General features: G+C 41.7%; 1 protein-coding gene across 4 annotated transcripts in view; it reads left to right on the top strand.

Annotated features, from left to right (window-relative positions):
* Positions 1-846: 846 nt before the first annotated feature.
* Positions 847-23723, top strand: part of SRSF11 (serine and arginine rich splicing factor 11) — a 33734-nt gene continuing 10857 nt past the window's right edge. The window contains exons 1-4 of one of the 4 annotated variants that reach the window (XM_063427919.1): positions 847-1130; positions 9083-9216; positions 16533-16642; positions 19932-20024. In XM_063427919.1, coding sequence (XP_063283989.1) covers positions 1018-1130; positions 9083-9216; positions 16533-16642; positions 19932-20024 — 450 coding nt within the window. In that variant the 5' untranslated portion in view covers positions 847-1017. Of the gene's footprint in view, positions 1131-9082; positions 9217-14899; positions 16220-16532; positions 16643-19931; positions 20025-23723 lie in introns of those variants that run through there. The other 3 variants (XM_063427918.1, XM_063427921.1, XM_063427920.1) reach the window with 3 other exon arrangements.

The following is a 23723-nucleotide window of genomic DNA, read 5'->3' on the forward strand; positions in this document are numbered from 1 at the left end:
CGAGGTCCGCCCAAGATGGCCGCCGCACGTGAGGGAAGGCGCACGCGACCGGGCACTCGGCGGGGGAAGGGGCTCGCGCACCCGACCCGCCGAGCCTGCCCGCGAGCGGGGAAGAATGCGTGCGCAGCCGCTGCCGAAAATAGAGCGGTCGCGGCAAGGTACAGAGTCGGGGACCGTGCGGAAGCACGAGGAGGGAAGGGCAGGCTACAGGACTCCCCGGGAGGGAGAAGAGCACTAAGGGGTCCCAGGGGGAACGCTAGTGGTAACAGGTAAAAAACCGTACAAGTTATAAACAGTACACAACGAAAAATCAATACAAGTAAACGATTCTTAAAACTTAGTCAGAGAGAAGCAAAAGCACTTATCTGTCTGAGGAAGCAGCAAAGAAAGAGGGGGATTGTGGGAGACACAGGACTTATATAGCCACTTCCTCTACCATGTGATTGGCTACCCGTTATGCCTATACAGTTTTTCTTTCATTTTTGACAATATTTATATTCCTCTATCTTTGCTGCTGAGGAAATAAAGAAAGAGTTATGCATAATATGAGCCTCCGTGTCTTTAATAAAATCAGGGACTGTGTGAATGAGACTTCTTATCACTCTGCCCCTGCTGGCGGCCGGAGGAATTGCAGTAAAAGCGGCTCACAGTCTGGGAATAAGTTACACTGCCCCCTGGCGGGCGATCTTGCTGTTTACGTCACAACGCCGCACCAGGACATGAAAACCAAGAAAGACCGCTAGGGGCAGTGTGACATTGTAGGTAGGATTGCAGTGCGGCGGTCAGCGTCACACTGCCTCCAGAGGCTGGTCTCGGTATTGGCGGGCGTAGTGCGCAGGCGCGAGGCCGAGCGGTGCATTGTGGGACAGTGAGGCCCAGGCAGGCAGGCAGACTGTGTAATGGCGGCCGTTCTCGTCAGCTCAGTGTAACGCTGCAGCTCCCGCTCTCCCCGCCCGTTACTAATCCTGTGTGTTGCTCTTTTGTCTCCGTATTTAATGTAAAGCAGGAGGCTGCACAATGACCGCCGTGATCCAGGTGACCAACGTGTCCCCGAGCGCCACCTCCGAACAGATGCTAACCCTGTTTGGCTTCCTGGGAACGATCGAGGAGCTGCGACTCTTCCCGCCTGAGTGAGTGTGCCGGGGGAGTGGGGGGAGCTGGGTGGCCAGGGGAAACGGGGTGCGGCCCGGGGAGGCTGCGGCGGTAATAGACCAGGCCTCGAGTTACTGCGGGCATGGCGTGAGGCCTCGAGTTACTGCGGGCATGGCGTGAGGCCCAGAGTGCGGGGGGGCTGGGGGAGAGAATCGGGGGGGGGGGCAGTCTGGATGGGGTAGAATCTGGGTGCGGGGGGGGGGGGCTGTCTGGATGGGGTAAAACATGAGGGGGGGGGGGCGAGGGAGAGAATCTGGGTGCGGGGGGGGAGTCTGGATGGGGTAAAACATGAGGGGGGGGCGAGGGAGAGAATCTGGGTGCGGGGGGGAGTCTGGATGGGGTAAAACATGAGGGGGGGCGAGGGAGAGAATCTGGGTGCGGGGGGGGGCGAGGGAGAGAATCTGGGTGCGGGGGGGGCGAGGGAGAGAATCTGGGTGCGGGGGGGGGCGAGGGAGAGAATCTGGGTGCGGGGGGGCGAGGGAGAGAATCTGGGTGCGGGGGGGGGCGAGGGAGAGAGTCTGGGTGCGGGGGGGGGCGAGGGAGAGAGTCTGGGTGCGGGGGGGGCGAGGGAGAGAGTCTGGGTGCGGGGGGTGCGAGGGAGAGAGTCTGGGTGCGGGGGGGGGGCGAGGGAGAGAGGCGGGGGGGGGGGCCGGGGAGAGAGTCTGGGTGCGGGGGGGGGGGCCGGGGAGAGAGTCTGGGTGGAGGGGGCGATGGAGAGAATCTGGGTGCGGGGGGCCGGGGGAGAGAGTCTGGGTGCGGGGAGGGGGCGATGGAGAGAGTCTGGGTGCGGGGAGGGGGCGATGGAGAGAGTCTGGGTGCGGGGAGGGGGCGATGGAGAGAGTCTGGGTGCGGGGAGGGGGCGATGGAGAGAGTCTGGGTGCGGGGAGGGGGCGATGGAGAGAATCTGGGTGCGGGGAGGGGGCGATGGAGAGAATCTGGGTGCGGGGAGGGGGCGATGGAGAGAATCTGGGTGCGGGGAGGGGGCGATGGAGAGAGTCTGGGTGCGGGGAGGGGGCGATGGAGAGAGTCTGGGTGCGGGGAGGGGGCGATGGAGAGAGTCTGGGTGCGGGGAGGGGGCGATGGAGAGAGTCTGGGTGCGGGGAGGGGGCGATGGAGAGAGTCTGGGTGCGGGGAGGGGGCGATGGAGAGAGTCTGGGTGCGGGGAGGGGGCGATGGAGAGAGTCTGGGTGCGGGGAGGGGGCGATGGAGAGAGTCTGGGTGCGGGGGGGAGGGGGAGAAAATCTGGGTGCGGGTGAAACACGAGGCTGGGGTTACACATAGGGGAAAACACGAGTATGAAACTTGCAGGTGATGAAAGGGTGGAGGTAAAAATGTTGAAACTTTGTGTGGGGTGTTAAATTGTGGGGGTGGGGGGGGGTTAAGGTTTGAAGCCTTTGGGTGGTTATTGGGGGGGAGGTAAAATGTGAAAAATTGGGGTAGGGCAATTGTGAAGCCTTGGGGGATGATTTATGGGGGGATACCGTGTGAGGAGGGAGGGGGGTAAGGTTTGAAGCCTTTGGGTGATTAGGAGGTGGGGTAAAATGTGAAATTGGGGTAGGGTAACTGTGAAGCCTAGGGGGTGATACGGTTTGAAGCCTTTGGGTGATTACAGGGATGTGAGAAATTGGGGGTAGGGTAATTGTGAAGCCTTGGGGTGATGATGGGGATGGTTAATGTATAAAGCCTTGGAGTGTTTATGGGAGGTTAAAGAATGAAGCTTGAAGTGGGTGCCTTGCAACGTGGGTTCTGAATTACCCCCAGTTAACTTGTATAGTGTGAGGAGGGAACTACACTATCCACCAGACACCCAAAGGGACCATATTAAATAACCCTTTATTTGAAACTGTTTATTTCTAGAATTCATAATTATAACTGCTATACCTGAATATTTACATTAGCTTGCACTGCACTCTACTAAACTCATTAAACTGTTTAATTTATATTCACTCATGCAAAATGTAAATTATACATTAGCTGAATGAGTGGAAGAACAATATGTTGAACATGTGAGTAGCTTACGTGTGAACTTCCTTCTTGCACTATTAAAGGAACAGTATAGTCACCTAAATTACTTTAGCTAAATAAAGCAGTTTTAGTGTATAGATCATTCCCTTGCAATTTCACTGTCATTTAGGAGTTAAATCACTTTGTTTCTGTTTATGTAGCCCTAGCCACACCTCCCCTGGCTATGATTGACAGAGCCTGCATGAAAAACAAAAACTGGTTTCACTTTCAAACAGATCTAATTTACGTTAAATAATTGTATCTCAATCTCTAAATTGAACTTTAATCACATACAGGAGGCTCTTGCAGGGTCTAGCAAGCTATTAACATAGGGGATAAGAAAATCTTAATTAAACAGAACTTGCAAGTCACATGCATGGAGGTTTGACTAGAGTTCATAAACAAAGGGATTTCACTCCTAAATGGCAGAGGATTGAGCAGTGAGGCTGCAGAGGCATGTTCTATACACCAAAATTGCTTCATTAAGCTAAAGTTGTTCAGGTGACTATAGTGTCCCTTTAACATTCTCCCTATCTGGATGTTCAGTTATCTTTTTAAACTGATGATACATTTTAACTGAATTTGTTTTCTGTCCAGATAATTATTTCTATGTTTGCTCCATGAAGGTTGAATAAGTGTGCATATTGCAAGGCCTGCAATCTGTGCCTCTTAATGAGGAGGACATATTATGCATTGTTTTATTTTCTTAATGAGTGTTTTTGTTTTTAAGGCAGAATAATTTTGCAATAAAAAGCACAGTTCATGTTTCCTACAAATATGCTTCTGTTGCTTTTTTGTATGTATTTGTTGTATACAAAAGCACACTCAAGCAGAAGTGTACTGATTTGCATTTCTCCGGTTTCATTTTTAACTCCTCCTCCAAATCTATGGCAGATTGCATCATAAAATATCTAACTTGCTTGAACAGTAGATGTCACTCTTGTGTACTTTGTATATGAATATATTCCATTATAAAGCAGTCTACAGATGTTGTTCTGTTGCTGTATGTCCCCGTATTCCAGACAATCTACACAATGGAGGCTTAACCAGTAAACTGTGAATGAATATGTCAAAATAGCTGATTTTAAAACATTATCCAACCCAGTGCTGTTCCCAGCTTGACTATTTTGTCCAGAAAATTGCCAATTTCTTTATGAGATTTTTCAAATTTCTGGTTTAGTATGACTCCCAAATAATTTCCAAGACATTTTTTTTTTTTTTTTAACTGGTGATTTTTATGTAGTCATATGAAATTTTCACATATATTCTTAATTCTCTTTTTTCAGTTGTTATACTTTCATTTACTTTGGACTTTTAGCTTTAAAAAGAAAATATCCCATATACAATATAACTGAGGTTTGTTGCTTTTCTTCTGGATCGATAGGGAATGGTTTGCAAACACAGCAGACAAGAAAACTGCATGTTTTACTCATTTTATTTTGGGGTGTACCTGCTTAGCAGTAATTTTTGTTGAGGGAGTGTCATTATTGTGGAGTGTCCCTTTTTAAAAAGAGTGCTTCCTAATGTGTTTAGTAATGCACACTCTGTGTGGCTGCCACCTAATCCGCTTATTTATAGGTAGAAGTTAAAGGGAGAATTCGATCTGAGCTAAACATGATCTCCAGTTTAACCCTTTTATGGACAAAGGCTGACTAAACAAAACCTAGAATTTGAGCTATATTTCTTTTCAACCATAATTCAATTTCATATTAAGTGCACCCACACTTATTGTATATCATTTTGTAAAAATGGCTTTAATTTCACATCAGGTATTTTATATATGGATCACCATTTAATATGAATAAAACCTTAAAAAAAGAGACAGTGTGAAGGGTTTTGGAAAGCCACTGGTTCAAATAAAGAGATTTTCCCTTTTCAGTTTTTACACATTAATATTTGCCCGATCGCTTTGCTGGTCCCATGTTGCCACTGAGGCAGTATGGCAGACCAGGAATGACAATTACCACCATCATTGCATACTGGATACTTTTTTATTTTTTTTTATATATTCTGTATTTGTTGGTGAGGGTAAAAGGGACCACACCAAGGTGTTAGAGTATCTATTATTGGTTATTGTATTAGCAGGTTATTATACCCACTGGGACTTTGCACTTTGACTGTTATCATTGCATACTTTTTGCAAAAGGTGGTGTGACAAACTCCCCTTCCTACGTGAGTTTGCCACAAGCTCCTGGAGGAGCCTGATTTCCAGCCTCCTGCCCACAGACTATGGGCTCTGCAGGGAAACCTGTAAAAGACTATTTAACTGGCATGGTTCGTGTGATTCCCCTATGCTGTTCGGAAACCGAACAGCCGCATGAACTATGTACCACGCAGGAGCTTAAGCCTAATGGATACATTGTAGCGATCCTAACCACAGTGCTCTAATCGTATGTCTGGGTGCCCGCAATTTGTATGAACGACCACAAGGTGGCGGCCATCTTGTTCACATGAACACAGGCAGCGGTGTTTGGTCGAGTTCATGGAACTATTTTCGTACACTAAAACTCCCGAACACCGTTGGACTTGCCTGTGTTCGGTTTTCTTTAACTTAGAAGAACACTGTACGGTGGGATTGTTCGTCTGGATGAAGGGAACAAGCTCCACGGTATGGCAATGGATTCTGTTCGGTAGTTTGTTCTCTTTCAAAACTACCGAACTTCACCGACTCTCAGGCACAGAGGAGGAGGTTGTAATTAGTCCCCTCTCAGTTTCAGGAGAGGTATTATCCTGTTTGTGTGGGAGTGTCAGGGGTGTGTTAACTGTGTTCCTATATTGTATAAAAGCAGGCCATTGAGCCTGGATTAAACACATTCGTTTTACCCCTTCATGAAGTCTAGGCTCATGTTTGGGGGATTGGAGAGCTCTAATTACTACTCTGCTGGAAACAGGAGTGCTATAATCACTGCAGCACTTGAGATTTGGGAGACTACTAACAGATATACTCAGCCAGAGTATAGGGGATCCGTTACAGTTGACAACCCAAGTTATGCAAAATGGGGTATGTTCAGTTTTCTGTTTTTTATTAGCCACTCACAAGCCCAGCCAAAGTTTAATATATATACACGTAGAATTAAATTTTATATATAATTTAATTACTGTTAAAAAAAATAGATATTAATAAAGAAACTCTAACAATGTTAAATAATTAAATATGGAATATTGGCAAAATATGTGAATTCTTGCTTCAAAGATTTTTTCTTTTAAAAACCTGACACAGGGAGCAGTTTTGAACTAGTAGATTATTAAAGGGATTCTATAGTGCCCCCCTCCTGCGGCGCTGACTAGGTTAAAACCCCTTCAGTCACTTACCTGAATCAAGCGCCAATGTCCCTTGGTGCTGGGTCGTGCTCCACTCACGTTTCTCCTCGGAGGACGAGACCTAATGCGCATGCGCAGCAATGGCCACAATCGTTTTAGGATTTCTCCATAGGAAAGCATTAATCAATACTTTCGTATGGGGATTCCGGTGACACTGGAAGTCCTCATACATAGCGTGAGGACGTCAGCGTCATTTAGACTACCAAAATTAGTCTAAGCCCTTGAAAGTCCCTCTAGTGGCTGTCTGGTAGACAGCCAGTAGAGGAGGACTTAACCCTAGCAGGTAATTATTCCAGTTTATAAAACCTGCAATAATTATATGCTCAGGGTTAAGGGTGATGGGAGTTTGTACCCACCACTTCAATGAGCTGAAGTGGTCTGGGTGCCTACAGTGTCTCTTTAAGGAACACGTAAGGTATCCAGATCAGTTCATTCTATGAAATGGTCTGGGCGCAGTGCCTCCACCATTGTAAACCTGCATTGCAAAACTTTGCCATTTGGGTGGGTGTTTGTTTTTTTAAATATATTTCTGTACAGTAACTAGAGCCATTTCCCATGTGAGAACAGAGTCCGTCTCAGTTCTCACTCAAATGCTGCTCATAGACAGTATTTTATTGGCGCTAATAGTATGGCTAAGGAAAAGTAACACTCTATATTAGGCATACCAGCAATGAGAACTGAGAGCTCCCATCACTGCTGAGGTATTAGCAATAGCAACATAAAGAGAGGTCGTACTGGGGACCCTAATTCAGCTTTAAATTGATCGGAAACAGTTTAACACTGAACTGTGGGATGTTACCAGGGGAGCCATGAGCACTTCAGTAAGTTGTGAGAAATTATGATGCTTGCAGCGTTCCCTTTAAACACGGAGTTGTAATACATCTTGTACTCTATTTCAATACTGGTGGGATTTAGCATATATATTTTCATGATCTGTGGATATATATTGTTGCCTAAAATGTATCTTTGTCATCATTTTATTTCTGTCAACATCATTGTACAGGAACAACCACATGTAGACTTGCTTTTGTGACGTAGTTGGCTCTCAACAGTGCATAATCTTGCATACATTGCAGTAAGTCGGGTGAGAATGGGTTCTGGGTAGATATGTTCTTAGACAGTAGCATGGTGTTTAAGTCAGGGCACAATACTATTTTTACATTTATACTACATTATTGTGAAATACTTCAAATATTTAGTACTCTAAAGTAAGCTGATACACATTAGGATAACAGAAATATTCCCATTAGAATAATACATTAATATTTTATTTTTATCATTCTACATATTTGTATTTTTAGGATTTTCTTTTTTTTGGTCATAAAGATTTTAATACAACCCAAATGCATTGCTTTCTCTCTGACTGGTAGAGTTCTGCTGTGCTCTTAATTGTCTGACAGACAAGCCCATGCTCACAAAGCTTTATTAATCCCACCTTGTATTATTGCAGTGAGTTGAAAGTATCTTGCTTTCAAAACATTAGCAGGGTTATTGACGGTGTGAGCAATATCAGAAATTCAAAGTGAGTATGGTCTAAAATTTTAGTTTGGCTATTTTACCTTAAATTTACTTTGAGTTCCTTACAATCCACCCTTCAATTAATAACGCTAAGGGTTAATCACTATGCCAGGCATTGGGGTAATCTTCAAGGCATTTCACGTATTGGCTCAAATTAGTCAATTTTGAAACATTCTCCAAATCAGCAAAAATGTTTACAGGGTTTTAGACTATTTTGGCCTAAAATGTATAGCACCCGGTTTAGTGAATAAACCCTACAGGTTTGCCAGCTGGTTCCTCCTTAACCCCTTAAGGACACATGACATTTGTGAAATTTCATGATTCCCTTTTATTCCGGAATTTGGTCCTTAAGGGGTTAAAGGAACAGTTCAGACTCCATAACCACTACAGCAGGCTTCAGCTACTGATCACTCTTGCTTTGCCAGGTTAGCCAAGAGCTGTGGTGGAGGCAGTGAGTGCCATCTAGCAAACCCCAGATAAGAAGTTGAGCTATTCTAAAACGCTTTGACTACTTACATTTGAGGATGCCAGGACACACCTGGCACCATAATTACTGCAGTGCTCTTTAAATGTTGTGGTTATTGGAGTGTTCCTTTAACAAGACTTCAAAAACCCAGCAGCCCGGAATCCAAAAGATGCTATTTCTGGCATCTGACTTTTAACTTTTTAAATGGATCTAGTGGATGTCACAAGGTTGACTCCTATTTGCACAAAAAAAAAACTGCCAACCTCCGATTTGTACTATTAGTAGCTATAGAGTTTGTATCATAAATTCCCAAATTAGGTATTTGCAGTGTTGGTTGAATCCCAACACCTAAGGGGAGCTTCTGAATCGTATTGCTTGTTTCTAATTTCTTTTGGATGTTCTATATAGATTGGTCTAGGTACACATTTCTCTGACTCCTAAGTGTATGACTGAGTTCTAAATGCAACCTAATTGTGTCTGCGCCACAAGGTATTTCATGTTAACCAATTGGTTGAAGACTTTGTTCATTTTTTTTTTATTTTTTTTTTTTTTATCTTAAGACCTGCATTAAAACTTACCAGAACTCTCAATTTCAACTTGCCTTCTCCTTTCCTTTTTTAGTGATTCTCCTTTGCCTGTAACATCTCGTGTCTGTTTTGTAAAGTTCCAAGATGCAGACTCTGCGGTGGTCTCGCAGCACCTCACCAACACTGTGTTCGTCGACCGAGCTTTGATCGTGGTGCCATATGCAGAAGGTTTGTACCTGGCTCAGTTACTTGTCACTGTGGGAAAAGGGAGTTTACTTGTCAAACACATTCTGCATGATGTAAGATCCTTGGTAAACTGTGCATTCATCCTGGCATACATATCAAAACTGCATTACATAGATCACTGTTCTCATGAACATGAGAAATCTCAAGTTTTATGAAGCCACCCTGGCATTTTTCATCTTTGTCAGTGTTACAAGATTTCAAGGACAACTCTCACCTCCAAGTTATTTTTACTAATCCTTTAAACAAGTATTGAAATTAAAGATTTTTTATTAGTGAAGTTTATGTGAAAAAATAGCTCATCCTTATCTTTAGTATATGACAAGATCCTTCAGCCATATACATGCCCTTTGGGTCGAACAGTGTCCATGATCTTCACTGCGCAGATAATGTTGGCCTTCTAACACTGTCCGACCAAAGATACCCTAAAAATTGGAAAGAGTTCTTCTCAGTTTTTTATTTATTTAAAAGGACAATAGTCACCAAAACAAGTTTAGCTTAATGAAGCAGTTTGTATATAGATCATGCCTCTGAAGTTTCACTGCTCAATTCACTGACATTTAGGAGTTAAATCCCTTTTTGTTTCTGTTTATGCAGCCCGAGCCACATCTTCCCTGGCTGAGTCTCCTGGAGGGTCTAGCAACTGTTAACAATGCAGGAGATAAGAAATTCTAACTTAAATGAACACACTATAGGGTCAGAAACACAAACATGTATTCCTGAACCTATGATGTTGACAAAATACCATATAGACCCTGTGGCCCCTCCTTGTCCATATATATATATATATATATATATATATATATATATATATATATATATATATATATATATATATATATATATATATATATATTATAATCTTACCTTTATTCCAGTGTGCTGCATCTTACTCTGCCCCTGATCTGCCTGCTTAGCTGACATCAGAAGTGGTGATCTGTGCCAATCATAATGCTTTCCCATACAAAAGCATTGGATTGGCTGAGCTTGTCAAGGAGGCAGATCAGGGGCAGAGTCAGTACTGGTCAATCAGCATCTCCTCATAGAGATGCATTGTATCAATTCATCTCTATGAGGAAAGTTCAGTGTCTCCATGTCTCTGAAAAAAACGTGTTTACTGCAAAAAGCTTGAAGGGAGTGATTATACTCACAAGAACAAATACAATAAGCTGTAGTAGTTCTGGTAACTATAGTGTCCCTTTAAACAGAATTTGCAATATAGGAAGTGTAAACATTAGATAACTCTACAGGAAATGTTTAGGAAGGCTGTGTTGGTCACATGCAGGAAGGGCTGCATAAACAATATTTTAACGCCTAAATGGCAGAGAATTGAGTAGTGAGACTGCAGGGGCATAATCTAAACACCACAACTGCTTAATTAAACTAAAGTGTCCCTTTAATTTAAAAATCTATTTCCTTTCAAAAATATTTTTAAAATAGTTTTGAGGTGATAATTCTCCTTCAATTGCACTGTTAAAGTAACAATGGAATAGTGTCCTGTGTGCAGTCTGTCTGTTTTGCAGGAATGTCTGTTTACGGTAACAAACCAATAGCTGATATATTTCATACCTATCTAGGGTTGACATAAATGCAAGGTTTATCAAGGATAACCTTTATTGTCACTGACTTTCAGAAGGTGCTGGATGGGAGCTGGGTATTTCCTTTACTTCCTATTTGTTGTTCTGCCCTAATACTTTCTACCTCTCTCTATATGAACCAGTACTTGCTGAATAATGAACTCTTTTCTCTGTTATTTGTGTGTGTGATTTTTGTAGTGGAGAAGGCATTTGCAAAGCCCTTCCTGGCGGCAGAAAAAGTGGGTCCTCTGCTACTTCAGGGGATTCTAGACATTAACTAGATGCCAGCAAGCTCGCGCTTCCCCAACTGTTTTTCCTGATGTAACTACTTGTTAATGATCTGTTTTTCTCTTTTCGCTGTGCCATTAGACAATAGTTATTGTCTATTTGTGTTTCAAGTCATGACTACATGGCTACTATGTTTCAACTAATGCAGCTTATTTTGGGGGGTAGTTTATAAACTTTTTATGTTACAAGCAGTTTATTACATAAAATAATTTATCCAGTAAGAGTACATTTTATAAGTGGGGCACATTAGGTTAATTGCCATGTTCCTCCAAAATCCATACACCTCGTTCAGCCTGATTAATAGTTACTGCTGGGACTTGTTGACCTGCTCCACTACACAGGAAATGTATTTTAATCATTGGATATCAGTTTTACGAGTTGGAGTGCTGGATTACAAATCCCACTAGCCTCAGCTAGCCAGCAAGTTACTCTGCACTGAATTCACTTTCAATAGTTTGAAATATTTCATTTATTTTTTTTTATTCAAGAAAAATGTAAATGTAAGGCACACATCAGCTTTTGTGCTTGATTCATAGAGATTCTTAATTTATTTATATTACCTCTTTGAACCCCAGAGAGCACAGACAATTGTTCTATTGTAAGTCACACAGGATTTTAAAGGGCTGAAAAACAGTGAGAAAAATCTTTTTTTATAATGCATGTTTTCTAAGCCGCATTTGGGACTAATTAGTAGAAATTATGTTTGGAGAGCTTTTAACTGATGTTATAAAATATTCTTATGTTTTGGTTTTGTGACATTCTATAAAGGCCTTGTGATGATAGTGGAACTAAGGTGAAAAGAAGCTTCTTTATCCTTAAACATACCTGGATTGAGCTGGTAACAGGTAAACCTGTGTATTCAAATTAGTTGTTTTCCACGTGTCTCCTAAAGATACATTTCAATGTAAGGAGAAGGTTTTATGCTTTAAACCACTTTAACATACTCACAGCCGCCATATTGGCACACCCCAAATTACTGACTGTTAACAGTGCCCTTCTCAATCCCTCAATCAAAATGTTTTCAGAGTACATATGGCTAATTTCCTTTCTGAGTGGTATGTCTCCCAGTGGGGTGTATTCATTCCATATGTATTTTAGGTATTTGGTCTAAAAGCAGCTGATAATTTTGCACAATGGAGACAACTCCTGCTAAATATTTGTCAGCCAGTTTATTTGGGGTATTTTTCAGGATAAGAAGCATTTTGTTCAGTTTTCACCCTTTGAATTCATACTTACCAGTAATCTTGGTAACTAATTTTAATAGGCCACGTGTAACACATTTATTAAAGTCCCTTTCACATGCTAAGCAATGCTTGCAAGCAGAATACTTTGGTTTATTAGACATAGCCAACTTTCACCATTTCAGGTACTGTAGACTACATTTCCCTTGATCCAGTGCTTTGTCGTTGGGAGAAAATCATGGGACACGCATTCTACTACATCTGACATGTCAGAGTTCTTGCACTTGGACGAATCCCTTTATTTCAGAGGGATATCACAAGGGCTATGTGTTTGCTTAACATGGGAAATGTGTGACCTTTATTGCTTCCTACAGTCATACTGTATGTAATACGTGTTTTATTACTTCAGTAGTGAATAATAATTAAAAAAAAAAAAAAAAAAAAAAAAACCTAATGGGATAAGCTGCTAAATATTCACATAGCGTATGAGAATGGGGGGGGGGGGTGTGAGTGTTTTTTTACAGTGTTTGTGATAAAGGCAAAGACATTTAAAATAGAAATAAAGTTGGACTGGGGCTCTTTTCTCATGTACATTACACTGTTTAGTGATGAGTAACTGTTTAATTCTGTGTTCTTCTTTATTAGTCTTGTGATAGAGAATGTATCATTAAAGATTATGTTACTTTACCTTAATAGTGCCTTGACATCCTGTCTGGCATTTGATGTTCTGTAAACGTGCAGGGTCATCCCACAAACCTGTGATAAGTCTCTTGTGGGTTTCAGGTCTTCTACCAGTGGAGCAGAAGCTGTATTCACTGTACAAACTTAGTAGCATGTGACATCCTTCTGAATGATTAGCCAGAAATTAGAAGCTTCAGACAAGATTCCTGAGTTTTGCTAAAACAGAACCTGTTCCTCTCTGATACATATGTGCTGATTACTGGTAACCTGGAATACCAGTCAGACATACTATTTTTATTTGTCACTTGTGGAACATTACCAGCCCATCCAGAGTTATTTGTTTATTGTTCTACTTGTAGCTTAGATTTTCCTATTTGCCCCAGGCAAAGTAGGTTAGTGGAAGTTTCTTTCTCTGTAAGATTATGTAACAAAGTAGGTTACCACAAGGGAGAGTTCAAAATCTGCCATGTGTTTTCTCATATCGTTGAATGATTCCATATGTTTTAGCCATCCCAGAAGCAATCTTCCATCAAAATCACCTTTTTCATTTTTTACTTAAGTCCTCTTTTACAAACAGTTTGCTTTTTGCTTTAAGACACGCAAATACACTGTTTTACTACTACACTCTTTTAAAGCCTGACTAATTTGCCGATATCACAAGGTGTTGTTATTGGCCCTACTGTGTATGTTATAGGGTTATGGGGGATTGCCAAATAAAGAGTAGGATGTCTGATTTCCGAAACCTCTCAAACATACCTGCATGCCAGCAAATAAATGCGTTTTCCATGGGATATACACCTATATAATACAGCTAGAGAAAAACCAAAACCTGTACTTAGAGACCGTATGTTGCATACCCACGTTCTGCAATGATTTCACTAGGGTTGGTATCAGAGCTTGTGTCATTGGCTTTGTGCCACATGGTAAACAGAAGGTATTGCTAAAAGCACAGGTTTCAAGTCTTATGATCGATTCAGACAGCCATTGTTGTATCATATTTTATATAGTATTTATCTTCTAAGTTGTGGTATTCACAATTTTATGTAATGAAGTGGAGCGTTCACTTTACTGGACGTGACCATTCCTTGTTTCCTCTCCCCAGTAAACATTTTTGAAGCTATTGAGAATGGATAGTATTGCAACAGAGAAAAACAAGCAGCACTTTAATGTCCAGGGTACCTTCATTGCTCTATAATGCACGGGCATCTCCTAAGAGTTGTGCTTGTCAATTTATACCAGAATGCCAGTAATGCACACACCCTTATGGCACTTGCATACAAAACACCATGGGGTTACATTTATTTAAGTAGAATGCACTGACTGTCAGGACAGCATGGTATAAATTGTAAAATAATGTTTTGCTAACTACTGGGTTGTGTAAGAACCACACAGATCATCTTTAAACAAAAGGCAAATATTTTTTTTTTGTTCGCTATTGCTGTTACAAGAGCTTAAGTAAAAAATATATATTTATATTTTTGGTGCAAGATTCTGAGGCATTGCAGTAATTTCAGATAAGTTGAGTGTGGCAAGGTATCTCTTTGATTGTTGCTCATCACTAACATTCACACCAATTCATTTAAACCCATTAAGTGCTGGAGGTGTGGGAGAGACCTTTCTCATGCCTTTTGCACTTGCAAACTAAAAAAAAATCTAAAGAAGCACAATCCGTTAATCAGTGTATCTCTGACTGCAGGGTTTTTCAATGTGGTTCCATTTTAACATAACCTGACCTAGGCTTGAGTAGGTTCCAGTTAATGCATTTTCCTTTTATAAATACATATGGACAGGTTCTAGGTTTACTGGTTAATGTATTTTCTTTTGTCTGTTTTTTCTTTTTTCTTTCATTTCAACACATCCATGCAGTATTTCATGGTTCTATCAAAGCGGCAGTGTATAAATAAAAAACATGACGCATGAAAATAATCCGGTGAGGGTCCTCATTGCTTTTTATTTGTTTTTATAGTTTGTTTTTTTATTTTGTTAAAATTTAGTCCTTTTTGTTTCTATATATTTATTTTCAATTAATGATTATTAATTGGAATATCTGGTGCATGTTTAAAAATCTATATTGTCTCAAGATAAGCTAATCTATATTTTTATACATATTTATATATGGTCTTGGGACTCATGCATGCAAGATTATCCCCATGAGACCTACAATAAGGTATAATATATGATGTATGCAAGACATACGTAATGTTTACAATTGATCAACATTTCCTCCAAACCCCCCTGACACGTGCCAGATAACCCTGCAGTATAATATACATTTGCTTTTAAGATCTGCAGCTCTCAGAATAGGTGGAAGGAGCCATTACATTTATTTAACAGTGGTTTTTCTTTTTTGTTGTTGTGTTTTACAGTTCTTTTCCCTGGTTCAGCCTGAACTATTTACCAGGCCCTGCTGAAAATACCACTCAACAGTTTTCCTCTGCAGCTTATCCAGTTTCTCTTAAGTGCCCTGTGCATATTGTATGTTTTATGATGACATGCAGTTTCTTAATGTGCATTCAAGACAAATTACTGGTATTTGAAAATCTGTAGTAAAATTTCTTAGCTTTTTCTTTTCTTTAATGTGGGTATTTTCGCAAGGTTTTTGGGCGGGTATGGGCACAAAAACAGTTTATGTCTACCTGTTTCTCATTGTTCTTATTTAGCCTTATATATATTGTGTAGACATACTTGTTCCAGTTGATCTGGCTGCAAGAATTTGTTTCCATTCCCAGGGTCATGCTGTATACTAGATCTCAAAACATCATTTATTTTTTATTTTTTTTACTGCTGGCAAATGCAGATAGCCCAGGTAGCCTCTAAATGCACACTTCTTGCATCAAGTCTCTCTTGGGGTTTAGACTATACTATTGTACTTAAATGTTATTCAAAGGATTCTGCATAGTTCAATATCTCTCTACCTTGGCTATTAGTCCACCCGAACAGGTAAGAAATTAGCCTGAAATCCAACAATGCCCCTTTGTATCGAGTAGATATTAGCTTTCACACCTTACCTTACAAAATGTGCAGCTGTCTTGCATAAATGTGTGGTAGGTATACAGAGCTTAGTGAACTGTTCCGTATTATCCAACCTTAAATCAAACTTCTTTTTGTCTTGTGTATCTTGATTTTTCTATGTGCTTTATAGTGAAGCAGCCGACACCAGTCGTTGTTCATAAAACAGCTTTTGAAAGTTGAGAGCACACCTGCGGAGAACCGGCACTGTGCTTGCTTACGTTTGGTTCATGACTTATATATCGAGTACAGGTGATGAAATCTCGGCAGCGTTAACACAAAACAAGTAGTGTGTATTGTGGAATACATTTTTTACATTTTATTTGTTTTGTTTTATTCTAAAACCTGTTAACCATTTGTAGAGAAAAAAGTCAAATGGTTGATGTAAAGTTTAATTGCATTACAAGAGAGCTATGTTATGCCAGCCATAGTATGTGCTATCTGCAAGCTGGAGTGGTGGATCAGGGAGGAGATTTCTGGGTGGCTTTTATTTTTGTGTATATTTTTTTTTTTTTTTTTTTCTTTCAAAAAACAGTACATCTAACACTTGTTAATTTTTCTGCAGGAATAATTCCTGATGAGGCTAAAGCTCTGTCATTGGTGGCGCCAGCTAACGCCGTTGCAGGCTTGCTACCAGGAGGAGGACTTCTACCAACTCCAAACCCGCTCAGTCAGGTAAGTTCAGAGAGACTGCTGTGCAGCAGCCTGTCATGCTACCAAACTTATCCAGTTCATTTCTACTTTTTTGTGAGGCTGTGAAAATGGTTGCCCATATCTCTTTTCATGTATACTTTCCATCCTGGCCAATGAGACTGTTTGTTTAAGGTTGTTGATATATTAGCTCAAAAGTCAATGCAAACCCTAGACTTGAAACCCAAGTTGCTTCAGTCTCCTTAAGCAGGGTATATTTGATTTAAATTATCATTTTCGAAATCTAGACTCATTCTTGCTGGTGGTTATAATCTTTAATATTTGCAACCAAGTGAACATCTCATATTTATACTAACCTTTAGTTTAACAGTTCTATCAGCACGAATTAGCATTAGAAATTCATGGTTTGTTCTGAAATTATTGCACTGGGAATTATCTTTATTAGGTTAATCAATGTTTGGAGAACATCTTAAAGTAAAGTTATTCATTGTGTGTATGTAGATTTGCAGAATCGCAATGGGATGTATTAAAGGGACACTGTAGGCACCCTGACCACTTCAGCTCATTGAAGTGGTCTGAGTGCCATGACACTTTTGCAGTTCCAGAGAACTGCAATATTTACATTGCAGCTCTAAGTCTGCCTACCGTGGCTGTCAAACAGACAGCCATTAGAGCGCTTCCTGGATCGAAGCGGACCTTTGGTCCGGTATCTGACGCTGGACGTCCTCACGCTCTGCACGAGGGCCTCTAGCTTTGTATTCCTGGTACTATCGTATCCCTTTAGTCCTTTCCCTCCCCCTCATTCACCACCCATTGTACAGCCCACCCTACTTTTCTTCCTCAGCAATTGGGAAGAGGGTGGGCTTTAGTGACGAGATGAGCTTTTAGTCCGTTTCTCATTGCTCGTGCATGCATGGTGTTGCATTTACTGGCTCAAAAATGCTTCTCTATGAGCACTTCACTTCAGGGAGGGAAACAATGCCACGTGACTACAGTGAAACGATCATGGAGAACTGGAGCTGACCTTGGATTTACTTCAAGTTTAAGCATAATTTTTACATGAACAGTGTCAAATCCCTGCTCAGTTGATACCTGGGGCTTTTGCCAAATTTAGTGGTCTAGATTGACCGAGCTCTATGCCCTTTATAGGTTTCTAAATAAATACAGTCTGAAAAGATCCTGACAGGTCTTCCTACATGCCCTCCTGCTTGCTGACTCTGATCGAAGCTGGGGTTTGCCAGGTGCCCAGCACCAATCACATTGTAATAGTCAGGGACAGTGTGCCAGAGCTGTAGCATGAGTGCTTGCTTCATATGCTTCAATCACTCTGCAGACAGTGCGCTGTGACTCTGGGCATACAGCTTCTCACAGATTTTGATATTTTTCAATCTTGGCATACACCCTGTGGCATATCCTGTGCACAGAATACACCCTTGGCATATCCTGTGCACAGAATAGGAGAACTGTCAAGAAAAAAATAATGTTGATATCTGAGTTTTATATATATAAAAAAAAAAAAGTATGGAGACCCACACACTTTCATCTTTATCCTCCTTACGTTGTATGACGGGTTCATCTGACCATTACATCTTATTAATGGACTGTCCTGTAAAGATTGCAAAGGGCTCTGACAGATTATCACACTGCATCCTGCATAGGCTGCAGCAGGGCAATCCCTCTGAAATGTACTGCCCATTTATCAGTCACCTGACCAAAATATGCGAAAGGTTAGGAGTGGTGAGATGCCCCAATCAAGGGCATCCCATTTTGGTCTCTGGGGAAAGAACTTATCCATTGACCTCTCTACTCAACAAACTGAGAGCACCATCACCACTACTGATTGCTGCTATAGTTATAGTGCCACAAGTTTCCTGCTGGTGTTCTTCCATAAGTAGTCAAACTGATAATATAATTGATATAGCTAAAGTCAAATGCGATTTCTCACGTTAGCTGTATCAGGAAGGTCCAGAGGACCCAAGTAAATATTATACCGTTTAAATTGGCTGTAGTGGTTATGGTGCTTAGAGTGCCACTTAAATTTTTGGCAATATTTTTAATGCAGTATCTATTGCATTAGAAATACATTTTCAAATTAAAGGAACACAAACCTCTATTCCAGACCCTACAGTGTTAAAAACACCATCTAGCTCCCTTGCCCTCTAAATATAGTAAAACCTTTTATTCCAGTCTGCTGCTGCTGTTTGCTCTGCCCCTGATCTGCCTGCTTGGCTGACATCAGTGTTGATCAAAGCCAATCACAATGCTTTCCCATAGGAAGGCATTCGATTGGCTGAGACTGTCAGGCAGTGGCACTCCAAGGTACAAACCAGGCAATTTTATTAAACCCGCTCCAACACAACATTTCGACCTTCACGGTCTTTGACAAGCTACTAAGGGCATGTATACATTAATTTTTATAGGAATACAAGTGATTAACAATTAATAAGGTTACATCAATCAAAACAATTTGCTAAATTATATCCGTATACAACCCCCAGTCTAGTCACAGTGATAGTAGAGGCTAACAGCTGTGCCACGAGTCAGAGTACAAATTAACTAGATTGAATACAGTCATTAGATATAGAGATTCAATTAAAGCAATTACATTTGAATAATTGTATCTAAAAATTTCAATAATATAGCAATTATACAAAGAAATCTTAGGTATTCGGGAGGCAGAGCCAGCACAAGCCAAACACAGCCCAGGCCAATCAGCATCTCCTCATAGAGATGCATTGAATCAACGCATCTCTGAGGAAGTTTTAGTATCTCCATGCAGAGGGTAGACACACTGAAAGGTAGTCTTGCATGATGTGCAGCACTGCTCCAGGAAGCACATCTAGTAGCCATATGAGGGGTGGCCAGTGAAGGTATGCCTAGGCAGCAATATAAACACTGCCTTTTCTTTGAAATGCAATGAGCTGTAGTTGTTCTTGTGACTATAGTATCCCTTTATGTAGACAATGCATTTTAAACCAGTTATGAGCTTTGATTTTTGCTATAGTATGTAGAAGATTGGTTTGGGTACAGTGTTAGAAACTTAAAGGTGCACTCCACTTCCCAAATACACATACACAGTTAGCCAGGGGGCTAGAGCAAGGCTAATTTATGAAAGTGCCAATTTCTATTGAGATTTGTACTTATGTAAAATGAAAAAAAGAGGACAAACCCTTCTCACACAATACATTTCATGATTTTATTCTTGCAAATAGTTCATATGATAACCAAGAAGTGGACAGTGGTTAAAATGGCAGGCCAATGTGTTGACTAAAAGAATTTTAAATGATGACTTTGCGTTTACTTTGTCCTGTAGATTGGAGCTGTTCCTCTTGCTGCTTTGGGAGCCCCTACTCTTGATCCCACTCTTGCAGCTCTTACTCTTCCAGGAGCCAACCTAAACTCACAGGTACTGTCTGTTTGTTGCCATTCGGCGTACTGGTTGGTTGTCCTAATTTTGTAAAATTCACTTGAAATTATTGAAGAATGGAGAACATAAGCATTTCCTCATTGCTTGGGTTTAAAATGATTCTGTATTGTTTAAGAACTTGATCGTTATGCTTCCTTTAGAATATTGGTATTTAACATTGGCATTAAAGCTGTTATGGGAAAATTGTCCAGCTGCTGTAGAGTTTAGACACATTCTATGTGTAGTATTTACTAAACACCAACTTGTAGTGAATTGAAAACCTAATCGCAAAATGTAAGACCGAGTATCTGATGGGGGAAACTTCTCCAGCTCTGCTTTTTGTAATTTGCATTCATGAAAATTCTGTGTTTAGTGAATAAATCTCTATTTCAGCATATATAGCAACAAGTTAATCTCTACTAATTACATAAATATACATGTATATAGGTAATGTGCACATAGATACAGGTATGCTAAACTCAGAAATGCATGGAGACACTAAACGTTACCCATAGAGATGCATTGATTTGTAGGAAAGCCCTTCACCCTCTTCCCCCCCACCGATGATCTAAGGTGGGCCTAAACAGCCATACCAAGTCTATAGTTTAATATTTTATTTATTTGTTATTTTTCTGTAGATTATTATTGCCATTTACATAGTGCCAGCAGATTCCGTAGCGCTTTACAATATTATGAGAGGGGGGATTTAACTATAAATAGGACAATTACAAGAAAACTTACAGGAATGATAGGTTGAAGAGGACCCTGCTCAAACGAGCTTACAGTCTATAGGAGGTGGGGTATAAAACAGATTAGGACAGGAAATGGCAAATTTGGTGGGAGTGAAGCAGAGCTGGAGGAGCCAGTAGAGTGCTGCCCTTTAGGAGAGAGCAAGAGACAGGTATGTGAGGTACAGGTTACTCTGGGAGGCCATAAGCTTTCCTAAAGAGAGATGTTTTAAGGCACTTCTTAAAGGTTTGAAGACTAGGATACTAGAGTCTGATGGCGGTATGCAGGCTATTCCATAGGAAGGGAGCCACCTGCGAGAAGTCCTGCAAGCGTGAGTTGGCTGTACGGATGCAAGCAGCGGACAGGAGAAGGTCATGGACAGAAATATGAGGGGCTAGAATTGTTCAGTGCTTTATATGTATGGGTTCGCACTTGACTCCTATAGCATACAGGGAGCCAATGTAAGGGCTGGCAGAGGGGTGAGGTGTGAGAGGACCAACTAGAGAGGAAAATCAGTCTAGCGGCAGCATTCATTACAGACTGTAGCGGGACAATACGGCTTTTGGGAAGACCAATTAGAGGGTTACAATAATCCATGTGGGAAATTACAAAAGCATGGACAAGCTCCTTGGTAGCATCCTGCGTAAGAAAGGGGCGGATGCAGGCTATGTTTTTCAGATGGAAGCTACAGGATTTGGCAACGTACTGGATGTAAGGCCAGAATCAAGTATGACGCCAAAACCGCACTTGCAAGGATGGACTTACGTGGATACCACTAATTTGAAGGGAGAGCGAAAGGGGAGGATCAGTATTAGGAGGAGACTAAGAGCTCAGTTTTAGAGAGCTTGAGTTTCAGAAAGCACGAGGACATCCAGTCAGAGATTGAAGAAAGGCAAGCAGTGACACGTTGCAGGACGGCAGGGGAGAGATCCGGGGAGGAGAGATAGATCTGGCTGTTTTCAGCTTATAGGTGGTAGTGGAATCCAAATGAGGTAATAAGTTTGTCAAGAAAGGCAGTATAAAGAGAAAATAGAAGGGGACCAATGACAGAGCCTTGGCAGAGGGGAAGAGGTATCATTAGAAAAGAAAAGGAGACACTGAATGAGTGTTAGAAGAGATAAGTGGAAAACCACGAGCGGACAGTCACAGAGACAGTGATTTGAAGAGTATGAAGAAGGAGAGCATGATCAACGGTGTCAAAGGCAGCAGAGAGGTCAAGAAGAATTAGTATGGAGTAGTGGCCTTTGGATTTAGCTGCGATTAGGTCGTTAATAACTTTGTAGAGTGGAGAGGGCGGAATCCAGATTGAAGAGGGTCAAGGAGAGAGTTGGAGTCTTTCCAGAAGATTTGAGGAAAAAGAGAGCAGGGATATGGGACGATCATTAGAGGGAGAGGACGGGTCAAGAGATGTTTTTTATCAGGATAGGTACTACAGTGGCATGTTTAAGGTTAGCAGGGACAAGGCCAGAAGAGAGAGAGCACAGTTGAAGATGTGTGTTAAGGAAGACACAAGACAGGGGGAGAGAGATCTGATAAGGTGAGATGGGACAGGATCGAGCGGGCAAGTGGTGGGGCGAGAGGAAAGGAGAAGCGCAGCCACCTCTTGTTCAGTAGCCGGGGAGAACGTCTGAAGGGTAGGAAAGGCATGATCTACATGTGGTTGAGAAAGGGAATGGCAAGGTGGGGTGAATTCTTTCCTTAGCTGTTCAATCTTGTTGGTAAAGTAGCATGCAAAACTATCGGCTGTGAGGTTAGTTTGGGTGGTGGCCACAGCAGGGCGAATAAGAGTTAAATGTGTCAGACGCCTGGGATTGTGGGAGCATGAACTAATGAGTACTCATTGTGGGACCATGAACTAATGAGAGGCTCATTGTGGGAGCATGAACTAATGTGTGACTGTTTAGCGAGGGCAAGGGCTGCTCTGTACAAACACAATACGAATCTATAATGTAGAAAGTCTGACTGGGTGCTCGACTTCCTCCAGGAGCATTCAGCACAACGGGAGCATCTTTGCAGATAGCGTGTTGATTTAGTATGCCACTTTTTGGGGCGTGCCCTCCTCGAGGTGCATGGTTGTAGCGGGGCTGCAGCGTAAAAGGCAGATGTGACGGTAGTGTTATATGTGGAGATGGCCAGTGAGGGACAGGAGAGGGAAGGAATAGATGGCATTTGTGAATCAATATCAGCTGACAGCTGCTGGAGGTCAATAGAATTAAGGTTCCTCTTGAGTTGAGGGGGGGTTAGGCTGAGGTTGTTGGGTGACAGGCTACTTGAAAGCATACGATGAGAGGAGGTGATCAGAGAGAGTAAATGGAGTGTTGCAGATATTCGATACTGTACATGCATAAGAGAAAATGAGGTTGAGGTTATTGTCAGCTACATGGGTGGGAGAACTAGCCCACTCTGATAGCCCAAGGGAGGAAGTAATTGAAAGTAGTTTAGAGGCTGCTGAGGACAAAGGTGGGTTAATGGGAATATTGAAGTCCCCGAGAATTAGGGATGGAATATTAGAAGAGAGGACGTAGGGTAGCCAGACAGCAAAGTGGTCAAGGAAGAGGAGAGGGGAACCAGGGAGTGATAAATAATGGCAATGTTCGCAAAGAAAGTTTAGAGGCGAAAACAAATGAATTTCAAATGATGGGAAAGAGAGGGAAGGGGGGGATGGGTAGAGGTTTGAAAGAGCAGTGAGATGAGAGGAGAAACCCTACACAACCACCTTTACATTCAGAGTGTCTTGGGTTGTTGGTAAGTTGAAGACCACCAAAGGATAAAGATACAGGGGTAGCAGTGTCAGAGGGAGAGAGACGTGTTTCTGTTAACCCCTTCAGGACGGAGTCAATAGTGCACGTTCTGATCAAAACAAAACGTAAACAAAAACTGGAATTTGTGCTATGTGTCTGTTCACCCGTAGTTCCCCTCTTTCAAATTATATGCACCCACACTTATTATATATCATTTTGTTCAGGAGAA

Source organism: Pelobates fuscus, chromosome 7 (assembly GCF_036172605.1).
Source record: "Pelobates fuscus isolate aPelFus1 chromosome 7, aPelFus1.pri, whole genome shotgun sequence".
NCBI lineage: Eukaryota > Metazoa > Chordata > Amphibia > Anura > Pelobatidae > Pelobates > Pelobates fuscus.